The sequence below is a fragment of the Kryptolebias marmoratus genome, linkage group LG18 (assembly GCF_001649575.2).
Source record: "Kryptolebias marmoratus isolate JLee-2015 linkage group LG18, ASM164957v2, whole genome shotgun sequence".
Lineage (NCBI taxonomy): Eukaryota > Metazoa > Chordata > Actinopteri > Cyprinodontiformes > Rivulidae > Kryptolebias > Kryptolebias marmoratus.
The window spans coordinates 12,165,486-12,179,898 of record NC_051447.1 but is presented as its reverse complement, the minus strand read 5'-3'; the positions used below and the strand labels follow the sequence as shown (position 1 = coordinate 12,179,898).

At 39.4% G+C, this 14,413-nt stretch overlaps 1 protein-coding gene across 2 annotated transcripts in view; it reads right to left on the bottom strand.

Annotated features, from left to right (window-relative positions):
- Positions 1-3,720: 3,720 nt before the first annotated feature.
- Positions 3,721-14,413, bottom strand: part of plxna4 (plexin A4) — a 216,438-nt gene continuing 205,745 nt past the window's right edge. For both annotated transcript variants that reach the window (XM_025005636.2, XM_017414840.3), the window contains exons 29-32: positions 13,252-13,421; positions 9,985-10,197; positions 8,167-8,317; positions 3,721-7,198 (exon numbers count right to left, since the gene is read on the bottom strand). In XM_025005636.2, the coding sequence (XP_024861404.1) occupies positions 7,103-7,198; positions 8,167-8,317; positions 9,985-10,197; positions 13,252-13,421 (630 nt within the window). In that variant the 3' untranslated portion in view covers positions 3,721-7,102. The remainder of the gene's footprint in view (positions 7,199-8,166; positions 8,318-9,984; positions 10,198-13,251; positions 13,422-14,413) is intronic.

Here is a 14,413-nt window from a genome sequence, read left to right as displayed (position 1 = left end):
GATGTGTCATGACCTGTAAATGTGCAGCTACATCTGAAGTGGTCCAGTGATGTTGACATTTAATTTCTTATCAATATGATTCAACATCACAACCAGTTTCATCTATTCGCTTGTCATGTGGTGAGATGGGGGGAATCATTCAGGTTTCTGACTCTTGTTTATACCCAGTAAATCCACTAGTATGACTCAGCAGGTTACTTTAACTTTCAATCTTAGTTTTGAAACACCTAACAGATTTGTATCTTGTGTCTCCATCTGTAGCATCTAGTGTTTTTCTGGACGTAACGTTGTCAGTCTGATTTAGTTCCTGCTTTATCCCTCCTGCCACCAGCAACACAAATGTTTACAAAGCCTGAGCAGACGGAGGAGAATGCGCTAATATCGGAAACTGCTCCCATCTGCTTGTCTTGAGTTGTCAATAACTGAGTTCACGGCTGAAATTAGAGCCGTCAACTAGTGTCCAGGCAGTGCTGCTGTCATCAAATCATCCATCCTGCCAGTCTGGCAGTCAGCATTGACAAGGGCCACATGAAGAACATCATTCCAAAACTGTAAATCACAGATGTTTCAATAACAGTCTTTGGCGAGGAAAAGAAACAATATCCATTTATACAGAATTCACTCACTTTCTGTTGCCTGGAATATTTTACTCAGGGAAAGTAAATTAATTATTTTGTAGCAATAGACTTCTTTTGGGTGCAGAACAGAAGCTACCCCACCATCATTCTGTGGGGGTAAAAGAAGTACAGACACCAGCTGGTTCTGAGGACAGTTTTTGTGAAACAGGATGAATCAATAGAAACATGATCGTCAAAACACTTAGAACGGTGCCTATAATATATATGTGTTGAGTTTTATTGCTCAGTTTTTCTGGCGCACAGCAGCTCAGTCAGTTTCAGTGTAAAAAGTGATTTTTAACATGCTGTAACCTTTAGAAAAATAAAAGAAGCATAAGAGATGATAAAAAGAGATTGCAGCTCTTTGCACCTTTAACTGTTTGACACCTCTGAGTGTCACATGAATCCCCCCCTTCTCCCTCCTTTTCTCCCAGTCTTTAAGCCAAAGCAAAGATTCATCACAAACATTCGACAGATGGGTGCCATTAGCTGGGCCAAGCCATTAATAAACATGAAATGTTTTTAAACTCCAAGATGGCGATAAGTGCAATCATCATAAATGATGGACATGAAATCTTCTTTTACGGTTTCCATATGTCAACATGCCATAATGTTTACAGCAGGCGCTTGAAATTAATTTATTTCCTCGTGTTTTTTTTCTAACAGTTTCTAGTTTCTGTTCTGGATGTGGTTTTTATTTTTTGTAGGAGAACTTTGACAGAGCAGCTGATGGAGTGATATTTATCTTTTGAATTGCTGTGTTGACAATAAATGTAATAGTTTTTGTGCGCATGCATGTGTGTGTGAAGTTAATGTGGTGGCCAGGGGATAAATTTAGGATCAAGTCCCTAAATCAGCCACTTCAAACCTATTGATCATCTTGTTTCGTAACCCCGAATCCCCTTTAATACGGACTGCTTTAACAGCACCCAACTGCTCTCCTCCCTCATCCATCACTCCGTCTCTATGTGGGCAGACCTTCAAATCTTTTATTTTTATCTCCTCAGCTACATCATTTGTCACTGTGGAGACTTGATGTGTGTGGATTTGATGGCCTGGTGGGGGTTTGGGGTTAAAGAGCTGCGGTGATCATGGGAGTGTGGAAAGCCACCCTGGTGCAAAGCAATCATAGCCGGCTCTCTATCATCCTGCCCCCTCCACTACCTCCAGCCAACCTCTCTCAACCCATCACCCCTCAGAGGTGCCTCTTGTGTCCCCTCCATTATTCCCAGCTCACTAGTCAGAAAATTAGGGTAAAACTCGGCAGGCCTTCCTCCTCTCCCTAATTCCCCTTCTGTCTGTCCTTCCACCTTCCCCGCCTTCTATTTCTCACCCATTACTCCCAGTTCACTGGCTGGTATATGGAGGGTGACTATGGGCCAATTCAATCTCTCGTCCCCGTCAAGCCACTCAGTCTCCTGAAGTACCTCAGCCTCGTGTCTATATATACCCACCCTGCAAGTTATCACTCTGTTTTCTGCACCTCACACCTCCCCTGCCCTTCCCTCCAACACAGTACTTCCTATTTTCTTATGTCAGTCTTGCTTTCCTTGCAGCTCAATTCTGACTTTTCTCAGTCCCATGTGTCTCAAGTTTATTTTTAAGATGGACTTATATTGAGAAAGTTATACTGTATGGTTTTTGCAGATGTTATAAAAAGTTTTTTTGTGCAGCTGTGTTTGTCACAACAAAACTAGTGAGCCAACTGAAAATGTGTCTCCCAAGAAGTGGGTTTTTACTTAGTGCAGATATTAGACTGGTTAAGAGTGTGTTTACAACTCAGTTTTGCACAAGTGCAGATGTGTGTTTAGAAGTGATTTCACAGATAACTTTGACTTGTCGATGCTTACTGGGTTAGCTAATCTTTACCGATGCTGCAGTTTTCTGACTATATTGGCTGTGCGATATTTCCTTCTCTTGCATTATAATAACCTGGGTTGCATCATGTCAGGAAACATTTAAAGTAGCAAAGCTTTTGTAACCTGTCTCTTAAGAATGTGGGTTATTGAGCTAGATTAGGTTTTAAGCAGCATTTGCATCATTTACAGTAATACAGGTGAAAGACTGGACCCAGTGAGTCAGCCTTTCTCAATTATTAAGGAAAAAAGAATTTCATTAGCCAGTTCCTCATAAATTTGACTTGGAACATGTAAAATATTTTTTGGCTTTTTTTCTTATTTGAATGGATTTATTTCAGACTTGTCTTGAAGAAAAATCAACATTTTTCCATCCATCTGTACATATAGTAAAGTCTATTTCTAAGTTTTATATTGACATTACAGCCATCGTGACTCAATCTGTTTTAATGATTCATATACTTTTGGCCCTATTGTATTTATTTCATTTTATTTTAAGCTGGGAGAAGCAGAAGAAACATGGCAAATCAATTTAGAAACACCTGCTTTATCATACAGTTAATGATAGATAAACTAAAGTTTTAAATGTCTGATTGCAGGTCACTTTTAGGTTCTGTTTTATTATATTTGGGAAGGAAAGCTACTTTGAGGTTGTTTTTTTAATTGAACTGGATGTGTTTAAGCCTCTGCCCTATTGAACACAAGCTTAAAGTTAAACTTATTCTAAGTTTGTACACTGAACCACAACTTTCCTTGTGCAAAGATTTAATTCCAGTCTTTTTTATATCCTCTAGTTTTTCCAAAATTATGCTGTTAACTGTAAATAATTGCAGTCAGCAATAGAAAGATAAATGAGAATTCCTTGAGTACAAACACCCTTATGCATTTTTGTAAAGCTACAATTTATTGCTCGGTGTAGACTGTAGGACATCTCAACAATCCTGAACACCTGCTAGGAGGAAAATAAATAAATGCCTCTTTTTTAAACATTGTATTTTGTAGGAACAGGATTTGTGATGCTGTTTAAATGATGTGCAGGTAGCCTCACGCTGTGTCATTTAAAACTCTTGTAGGGCTGAAATTGTACGACTTTAGGAATGTCAGTGTACATTAGCTTTTTCATGATCTGTGTTTCCCTGGAGACCAAAGCAGTTCAGATCACAATTAAACTTTGATAAACAGAACATGTTTAGTTCAAATCAAGCTCAGTCAGTTAACCTTTAACACAATGAGCAAAATAAATCAAGTTTTGTTTCATAATAAAGTTTATTCTATATTACAAATAGTATTTTATTCTTGACTGCAAAATAGGAATGCATTATATTTACATACACAGGTATACAATTAATTATAACAAAGTTAGAGAAGCTCGCCTTATATCCCCCAGGTTTTTATCTCTCCATAAGATACTCTTTATCTTTCAAATATGATCTAGTAAAAGTCTTTTCTAGCATGTTGGTATAACACCTGCGATAACACTGAGCTAGGAGGACATTTTTATTTCCTACAAAATGTTTGAAGGTGGAAACTTTATCTGAACTCCCTACAACATGAGATGACTACAAGCAGATGACCTCTGGTGTTGTGTGTGTGTGTGGGATTCATATTGTACAGATTTTCAATGGTAACCAATGACTCTGTTTGTGCTATTTAATAAATTTAGGTGTTTTTTTTGGAAGTGCTTGTCTTAAAATACTTATTGGCTGTTCATCAGCTGTTTTCTAGAAGCAGATAGTCCTATAAATATGTGTACTAAATGAACTCTCCCAAGTTGCAGCCAATAGACAGGAAAATAATTGAAAAGTAATAATTTGGTTATTTTAAACAACTGACTTACTGGCTTTTAAGAAGCAGTGAAGTCTTTATTGGGGTAAATTACATATGTAGTTTCTTCTAGATGTGTATGCTTGCTTTACAAGTGAATGGTATGTTTATTTTTTTATGAAATGAAGCCATGTCAGTTATATCTCACAGGTATCTTATCTATGGCTCACTTGATATGTGCAAAAATTAGGTAGTATTAGTCCAGTCGAATTATGTTTTGCTTCAGTTTTCTACAGGAAACACTGAAGTACCTTTTATTTTAAAAAAATGTCCTATAATTTTTAGGGTCATGTTACAAAGTGATTCTTGTATATATAATGTCAAGATTGCGAATAGAATCAACTTAGGTTAAAATGTTTTTGCTTTTTTTAATGTGATGGATAAAAAAATAGCTGAACTAAGTGCAGACTGGTTCTCTTTTTAAGGGATTACAAATAACAAAAGCTTAGGGTTGGATTCTGTTTGCTGAAACTAAAACCACACAGGATGCACTATAATGAAGGACATGGTAGATGATTTAAACTTCCTAATAGTTTTTAGAAGTAGATAAATATTTTTGAGCATAGCAGTTCCATTTCATACCATCCAAACAGGTCAGCATGCAAAGGTATATATGTTTTATTTAACATCTACCATTTGACAAAACTGTGGGCATGAACTGAAGCAGGGGCTTAACTTGATAAAGGTTCCACCTTCAACAAAAGTTATAGTTTTTCTTACATGAGCAATCCACTTTTTCCATCCTGTTTCTTCCAAGCAAAAGAAAGATTAAATAACACATCCACATCATCATTGCAAGGCTTAATTTTCTTGTTTTTTTCACTATTTTTTAAAATAAGTTTCTTAAATGGTTTACGTTTTACATGCGCTTAAAAAGCCAATAAAGGACCCAAGGTGGACCTAGGGCGGTCTTCACACATTCACATCACCACATGGGGCACGTTGTCAAGGCAAAAGAAAGGGCAGAGGTCAAAAGGTACGAGGGCGCCTCATCATCTTTGTCGCTCTCTCACTTGGTGGAGGTTTATACCCACTGTTGATGTCTGTGATGCTGACTTGTTGCTCTGCTTGATTAGTTTTTTAAAATTTATTTTTCTTTTCTTTGAGGCATGGAGAAGGCCGCCCTCTGCCGCCACTGAGGACAACTACACTAATACAGAAAAGAGTGCTTCAACAGTTCTACACTCAAGAGTTGGGGTTTTTGCCGAATGCATTTAGCTACCATCTCCATCGCTTGTGCAAAACAGATAAACTGTTAAGTCAGGAGCCAGACGAAAGATGTGCCGAGAGAAGGAGACCCGGGACGATGGAAAGAGGATCGCATCACGTCGCCATAAAGCTTCTCATCTCAACACACTGAGGTCAGAAAAAAAAAAAAATCACACAGGCTTTTTGAAGTTCCAGTCACAATATATATTTTTGTTCTAGAAGTTTGTTGTCTTGTACATAGTCCCTTTTTGTCAGTTCCTCAGTGGCACTTTATAAATACATTTTGACCATTTTGAAAATTTCAAGCTCCTTTGGTTTTTGGCTGACCAGCTAAGTCCATGTCATTCAATTTTTCCCACACAAAAGTCTTTTAAATAAGAACATCCTGGGAAAGAGGTGCTACTCAGACAACAGAGCCCCTGTAGGTAGCAGTCAGCCATCTCTGGCTACACTGTAATGAATCATTTATTTTTACTGATAAAACAGTTTCTAATCCTGTGCGTCTCAGTCAGCTCTTCCAGGGATGGTGTGCACATCTGGGCAGTCAGGATCTTGGTCAGCTGCTGATCTGTGTAAATGTTTGTGTGTGCTTCAATAGACTGTCGCAGTAGCGACACAAGATTGGAAGAGACTGCTGTTCTTGTTTGGATTAGCAGTCAAAACACTGTCTTTCAGAGTGGGTTGTGTGCTTTTTACAGAGGATCCAGCTTGGGTGGGGCTCTAGGGTTTCACCTAACAGCTTAATTTTGCAGTAGCCATATAAGCCAAATGTAAGCAAAAATGTGTGAAAGTTGCTATGAGCTAAAGGCTGGGGATGCTCTGCTTTAGTGTCTGTCATGTTTCAGCAAAGGAAAAGTTCAGAGGAGCAATATTCCTTCCCTTCCCCCCATCAGTCTTTTTCTTAAATACAACTCCAGCTACATTGGAAAAAAAACAAAAACATTCTAGGTTTGCCTGGACTCGGCCCAGATTTTACAGATATGTATGCTTTGTTTGAGGGTACAGTGTAAACTTGGCAAACCATTCTTGCATTATTTTTTCCAGAGGTGTTCATTTGGCTTGCAGTCATCACCTTTGAAGTTTCCACTTGCATCCATATGTTGAACATAGAACTACAATAAACTGAACTCTAGAGATGGTTTCATCTCAACTATTCTATTTTTAAAAGTTCAACATATGGACACCCGTCATTGCGGTTTTCAAAGAATTACTGTCAGTGTAAATTCTTAAAGGCAACATAAAAATGTTTTTCCCCTCTTTTATTCCAGCAGGGGGAGTGTGCCAATATGGCTAACTTTCCAGCAATCACCCTATGAAGCTCCCCCTGTGCTGAAGCTGAGGGATGTCCCACATTTCTCTGAGAGACACCGACCTCAGCTGCTCACCACCCCTCACATATATTCAGGTAAACTAGTTTATGCAGCTGAGTGGATGAGGAAAACAAAACTATCTCTCAGGGAGGAGGAAGCAGGAAGAAGTCATCTCTAAAAAGCGGAAGGCGGAAGTCTGATGAAAAAGATGGGGACAGGTCTTCGCTCAGGCACGGCTCGGTTTCTGACGGGGTCTCTTCCCAGTGCACCCTGGGAAGTGCGGTCCTCAGCTCTCCAGACTCATGAAGGCCACCACCTGCTCCAGCTTGAAGGCTAGCCTCTGTTTCCTGGCTGCGTCATCTTGCTCCAGTGCACACACAATCTGTCAGCGGGACAGTGAGGTAAACACAGACACACAACATGATTACTGAAATGTTCTTCAGATTTGGTATTGCACAAACATAACTAAAAATCAACTCATGAAAAACATTCCTTTTAAAATTTTGTTGCAATGAAGTGATTTTTGGCCCACTCCTCATGGGCAAACTGTTCTTGGTATTTCAGGTCCCTTCTCTAGATGTCTAATAGGATCTAGATTAAGGCTCAGATCAAGCTTAGTAACACTACGTAGCACACATTTAGCAAAGCAGCTCAGAATATGGTGTGGTCTGACACTAATGTATCTTCACCCTGGGCTATTTAGTTTGTTGTCACAGGAGTATCAAGCTGCTTGGAGAGGGTCTGATAGCCTTTAACATGCTTGGCAGTTTTCTTTCTAAGCTCCTAAGACAACTCTGTCCATAGCTTTTTGTATTCTATGATACCAAACAGCATGGAAAATACTTTTCACCCCTTAGTTTAACATTTCCCTATGGACAGATTTGCTAGTGGTACAAACAAATTTGATCACACCTGTTTAAGACTGAATAGAAAAAATTACAGTATTAGCTCATGGAACTGAACAAGTGTAGAGTATTTAAATTTTAGGTTTGCTTGTCAGGCTGCTCACAGCTCTTTAAAATTACAAAAAAAAGCTAGTTAAAGCAATAGTTCAGAGCATTATCCATTTAAAATTTTTGGTAGAAGTTAAGCTAACAGATAGTCCAAGGGCAATGTGAAGGCTGATTTTTTTTGCACTATTTTTACATCAGATAATTACTTTACAAGACTCTGCTTCACACATTTTTCAACACAAATGCTGGCAATGGATTACAGTTTAGGAAAATTTGTGAGACTAGTGTTGAACTGGCCCTGCAGGTAGACATTACTAACTCCACAAAACATTGCGTAAATCCTACAGTAAGCACACATATTCACTCTTTAGACTTGAAGAAATACTGCATTACATACCTCCTCAGTGTACTTTCCCACATACGAGTAAATCTCACTGAGTGAGCTCATGGTGTTAAACTCATTCATGTGCATCCGTGACTGTTCTGCCAGGTAGGCATTCATGTCTTGGTCACTGATTGCTGGCATCTTACTAATATCTGAGTAGTACCTGTTAAGACAAGAGGAAGAATGAATCGAGGCATGAACACTAGACCCTCCCCCAATACTTCTTAATGATATTTCTATTGTGCACAGAAGCAGCACAAGATTAAGTGACCAAAATGGAGTCGTCGGAGGCAGAGCTGCCTAAGATTTCAACTTGAAACACCACTCCACGCACACAGAGCCATTGAGGTAAAGGCAATCAGTCACTGTCAGCAACAGCTGTGTTTCCCATATCAGCTATGTTAATTAAAGCTGCTTATTAACATATTAAATTCCTGTAGCAGCAGCTGCTGGAGGACAGGCCTGGTGGATGGCTAGATAATTCTAGGAGCGCGTGTGATAGAGATGGTATTTTCTAAACAACTAGCATTCAAAGGAAAAGGGGTGTGTGTTACTTACGGTGGTCATGTCTATATCACCACTGCTTTTTGTAAAAAGTTTTGGAAGTGTTCTGTAACATGTCTAACAGATCTTTGAATTTGTTGGATTAGTTACTGTTACAACCCATATTTTTTCTAAATATACCAATGAAGTGCCAGGTGGATGCATTTTTTATTTACTGTCTGTCTATTTAAATGCAGGTTGTCTTGTCTCTAACACCAACAGTTCAGATATCTAAAACGACTATATACTTTTTTTTTCTGAACCACAACAAAATTAAACTGGAGATGAGTTGTTTTAGATGGTTCGAATCCACTCTGGCCACCTGACAGTGTAATTGAGGCTTAAGTTTGAACATGTGTGGCAATGCTTTGCTTAAAGGAATAGTTGAGAGATGAGCGGGGCTAAGACCAAAGCAAATTCATGCCATCTTAAAACAACTCAAATTTTAATATGTAAAATTTAAAATTCTTTTTACAACTCATTACTTTTCCATCAGATAGTGTCTCTGCAAGGTTTACTTAACATAGCTGGTAGGCAACAGAACAACTCAGTCTTATGAGTAAATACCATCTAGTGATGAAAAGGAGTTAATTTGAACTAATAATTTCCAGACATGAAACCCATTCAGGGTGAATTCAACCTGAAGCTTCCATTAGGCTTCCTAGCTTTTAAAAGGATAGCTTGGTCATTCTGCAGTGAGGTTTTTTGAAATAATTGGAACCTTATCAGTTGTGAAATGAAGTCAAAGGATGGAGGAAGTCCTCCCTTTTAGGCATGTAAAACAACATGAATGTAGCTTTTTACCTCATCCGGCCAACATTTGCTTGGTTGAGAAAACAGTACTTTACATCAGTAATACATTTTTAATCAAGAGTTGCTTTATATGCCTAAACATGCACCAGTCTAAGTCCTGAGGACGTCTTCCTGTTTCTATATCTCGATGACTGATGTCATGCCTAATAAGGTACAATTTGACCAAACTATTCCCCTCACAATATCCCTTTTTTAAAATTCAGTATATCTTGCACTTTTTGCTGCCTGTAACTTTTCAAAAAAGGCTCTTTTTCTCCTTTGTCCCAGCCCTTTGATTCTCTCCGTACAGTAGCTCTCATGCCCCGGGCGCACCCATCCATCCTCACTGTGTTGTAATTTGGATGGGGTTTCACAGCTCATAGATCAGTGCTACAGTCACGCTGTGTTTGTTGGCCTGAGACATAGCTAATGTAAGTGTTCTCCCTCGTCATCCATCCAGTGACTGGTACACACACACCCATGTGGACTGCTTACCTCTCCACCCAGCTTTTGTAGCTGGGGATGTCCTTGGCATAAAGCAGCTTGTTGGATGGCGAGTCTTTCCCAAGGCGGTGTTCTGAGGTGGAGCAGGAGTCCATGAAGGTTTGAGCCACCACAGACAAACAGGCATCAGTGATGCTGCTCTTGTGGATGTCAAACACAAACTGGGGGTTCTTGATCACGTTCACCCAGAAACGCAGAGGTAGGCTGCAGGAAGTTACAAAGTAGATTAATGTAAAGCCATTTACAAGTAAACAACATTTGTGCTTGTCTGTACACACTAATTATGTGGGATGCTTTTCTTCTGACTGTAACATGAAAATAACAATTTAGAAACTAATGATGGATATTTTGTTGTTCAGCTCCATGCCAGTGATGAAATGCTAATCCGGCCATTCAAACGCAGGAACAAAGAGTGTGAAGCAAAACAACGCTGTGTCCAGTTGAACTGCTCTGAGATTAAGTCTCTAAATGCCATTTTCAAATTTGCTACAGTCAGCTAGTCAATAGGCACAAACATATTATTTGCCAGAGGGGAAAAGGGATTCATTCACTTTGCAAAGCTAGTACACAGGCCCTTCTGTTGCTGCTTCTCATTTTCTCCAACAGTGTCCAGTGGTCTTCGCTGGGGGCCACACAGCGACACAATTCATATCGCCTTATTTGTGCTACTGGGACCTATTTCTGTGCCTGTCCAAAATAATAAAAATATACAAGTCTGTTTATTTGCTAGGCTTGTTTCTGCTAAAATAAATAGATATAGGACCAGCTTTATCTGCAGTCAAAGGGGGGCTCAGGTGGTATTACTTGGATCTCAGTATCTTCACTATTCTCTGGGCTATATGCTTTTAGCTGATATGGCAAAAATCAATCAGAAAAAACGCTGCATTCAGGCCTACACAAGTATGTCAGCATGTGGTGCAATACTAATGGATAAGGGGGAAATAACCATAAAAAGTGAAATGCAGTCATTTAAAATACCACCAGTGCTTCCCTACTGTGCATTATTCTAGGACAACCACCCACAAAGCAATTCAGAAGTACAATCTCACAAAAGAGGATTTGGACATGGGTAGGAAAACGCCATATTATGACTACAAAATTAATCTAAGCAAATAATCTAGTGAGATTAGGTGCAGGGATCAAAGGAATATTAACACCACTGCTGTGCTGTTGTGATTGTGGGCAATCTTCTGTTTTAATGGAAGTGCAGGTGCCACAAACATGAGATTGCCCTTACAATTTTTTAAATTGCGTTCAAAACAACCACTTTAATCTCTAAACATCATTGACTAAAAACAGGTAAATATAAAAATTCAGTAGGTAACTCAAGCTGTGTAGTTTTAGAAATTATGTCAGGGATTAGGGTAAATATCAGCTGCCAAGATCAAGGACATTTATTATCCTAAAGGAATTATGTGGGCAGCTGTTTGGGAGGGGGAAAAAAAACCCTAACCATTGATTCCTGGCTCAGTTTGAAAGCAACTCTGTGGATCCTTAATCAGGACTGAAATAAACTTTGTAACTGTCAAGAATCAAAACCACTTACTTCTATCTACAATGTGAGCACATTAACTAAAACCAGTTATCCTGACATTACAGGAGGAGACAAAAGAAAGCTTTTTACCTAAGATATTAGAAATATTTACAAATATTTGTAGAGCTGTAACAAATGAACATTTTAAAATCATATTTGCACTTTGATTACATTGGTTCTTACATTTTTTTAAATTCTTGTAGTCTAGTAGTTCTGTGCTGTTATTCAAATAAACTGAATTACTATCCTACTGTTACAATTATTTTCAGCAGGAATCTCCACAAACAAAAATACTATTTTTTAAAAGTACATACGACAAGTTGTATGTCAGTATCTATGCAACAGTTTTGCAAAGTGATTAAAATTCTTTGTCTACACCGTGGGAGCTGACGCCAACATGCTGCCATTAATCCAAAGGACACCATCTGGAGATGCTCTAAGAGCCAGTGACTCATGGATGTACAGACAACTACATTTTAAGCTAAAAAATTGTAGAGAGATACAGATAAATTCTGGGTGCCTATTCTGGTTAAATTTAAGGTCAGTCTCTACGTGCACAACGAGAAATCTGAAGTGTATAGAGCGATTATACCATTTAAACCTCTCTTCATGTTTATACTTTAAAAAAATCAAACAGCAGAACGTGGGATAAGATAAAGACTATATCAGGATACGTGAAGTGGGAACCCTAAGCAGGAGGTGGGGGTTCTCATTGCAGTGGAGGTTAATGGTGTGTATAATGACAATAGGAATGGGGGCCTTAATGGAACAGGGCCTCAGCTTGGAAGGAATACTGGCATTATTATTCTCTACCATTGGACAAAAAGAGTTTTGTCCAAGCTCATTCTGCAGTCTTCAAAATGACTTAAACTTATGCACATGCACGCATTGCAAGAAGTGCAGTCAGATGCACATCTCACACAAAGGATATCTGTGGTATGATAAATTGCTACCCATTTATGGGGCAATAGTGAAAGCCCATTAAAGATCTAATGCAACGCAGGCCCGTTGTGCTGTCAGAAAACACTTAACACACTGCAAATTGCCCAATAAGGACGACACAAAAAACACAAATATTTCTCTTTTAGCTTCTCACGACCCATTCTTTTCTCCATCTCTATTTGTCCCATGATAGGCATCAATTTTTCCTTCTATCACTGTGGTCCTCCTGAGCCTCGTGCTGAGTGATGCATGCTGGGATCTTGGCAGAGGCTAGAGGGCTAACGAGTTATTAGTGTGTATTTAACTCCTGCAGCATTTACTTCCTCTTCTTTATCTTTCATTCCTCTTCTCTTCCCATTCTAAATTATTGTTGCTTAATTAAATTTGACCAGTCTTATTAGGTGGGCTCACAGAGGTCAACATGGCCTAAGTTAATAAGCAGATATTAATTTGGAGGTGCACTTATGCACCTGGAAATGCACATTTGTCACTATGGAGATTTCCTTGGTGACAGACATTATTTTGGCCCAGTTACCCATGAAAATAGATGGAGAGTCTTGGCAGCTAACTAGATTAGCCCCTTGTGGTTGTCTTTAACAGAGATTACACACCCCTGTGGTCAATGAATATTAGAAAGGAAAGAGGCACGTGGTGAAACTTGGCACTGATGAAGCAAAGCGATATGAAATGTGCCAAAATGTACTGGAGGCCTAAAAGCTTTCACAAATAAGTGGCTATTTCCTCTACGCAAGTATGTGTAGATTTGCAGAACTTCAACTTACCAGTTGCTCTTCCATGTGTGCCGCACATGTGGGTCATGGATGTTGTGCTTGTCGGCCTGCTCGTCCAGGAAGTCAAACATGTATTTGATGGCCAGAGGCAGAGCGCTGCCTCTATGGGCTGTACTGAAGATGGTTTCAAAGAGATCATCAACGAATTTCTGTAACGTTCCCTGTGGAGCAAGAAGACCAAAAGTAAAAATGTGCAGTCGTTGTCAGGTTGTATCTATACAGTATTTTAATTTATCACAATGCACAGAGAATGAGATTGTCACTGTCTAATACATTTTCTGACAGAAAATTGCTGTAAATTTTTTTTTGTGTGTGTGAGGTCTCCAACATCGGAGTTATGCAGTGCATTTCATTTGGTCTCTTCATTCCAATGTTTGTGCCCAACACATATCTCACAGAACTGGCTTACAAATCTGCTTGCAGCTTTGATGGAGGAAATTGTTATTTCACAGCTGACTTTTAATAATATCTGGGAACAGGAGGCACATCTCCTAAGCCTCTTTGTGATGCCGGATTAGCTCCCACACTGCACCATTGACCCTAATTTGATTTAATGTTGGCGACTTTAAGGAGGAGGAGATGAGAGAAGAGAGACAGAGTAAAAAAATCTAATCCTCTTGTAAAGAACAAGTTGATGGGATGCATGGGAGAAAGTAGGAGCGAGGGATGGAAATGAAACGACAGGTTTCCTATCAGAAAAGAGGTCATTGAGTGTGGCAGATGAGGTGTGTACAGGCACTGGCAAATAAAAATCCAATTTGGGTGCAGCGGATAACCGAATCATAGTTGAGAGGTAGAAGAGAGTGGGATGAGGGAATCCTGTTAGTCCAACAATCAGGGATTTTATTCTAATCTGGCCTGAATTACAGACGCCTTACTTTTTATGAACATGAGATCACATATATCTTTATAAAGTCTGCATTAGCTGGAAAGGAAACACTTAATGTTTAGTGTGTTGCATGGATGTGTGAATTCAGATGCAGAGCCTGTGACATTTTACGTCATCCATCTCAAGGGGTGCACCAGTATCAACACTGTCATCATCACAGGGTTCTCTTGTTCCCTGGTGGAGCTGTATACTACCAACACCCCCCCCCCCCCCCCCCCACACACCCACCCACACCCACCAATCCCTACCCACACACCACGCACC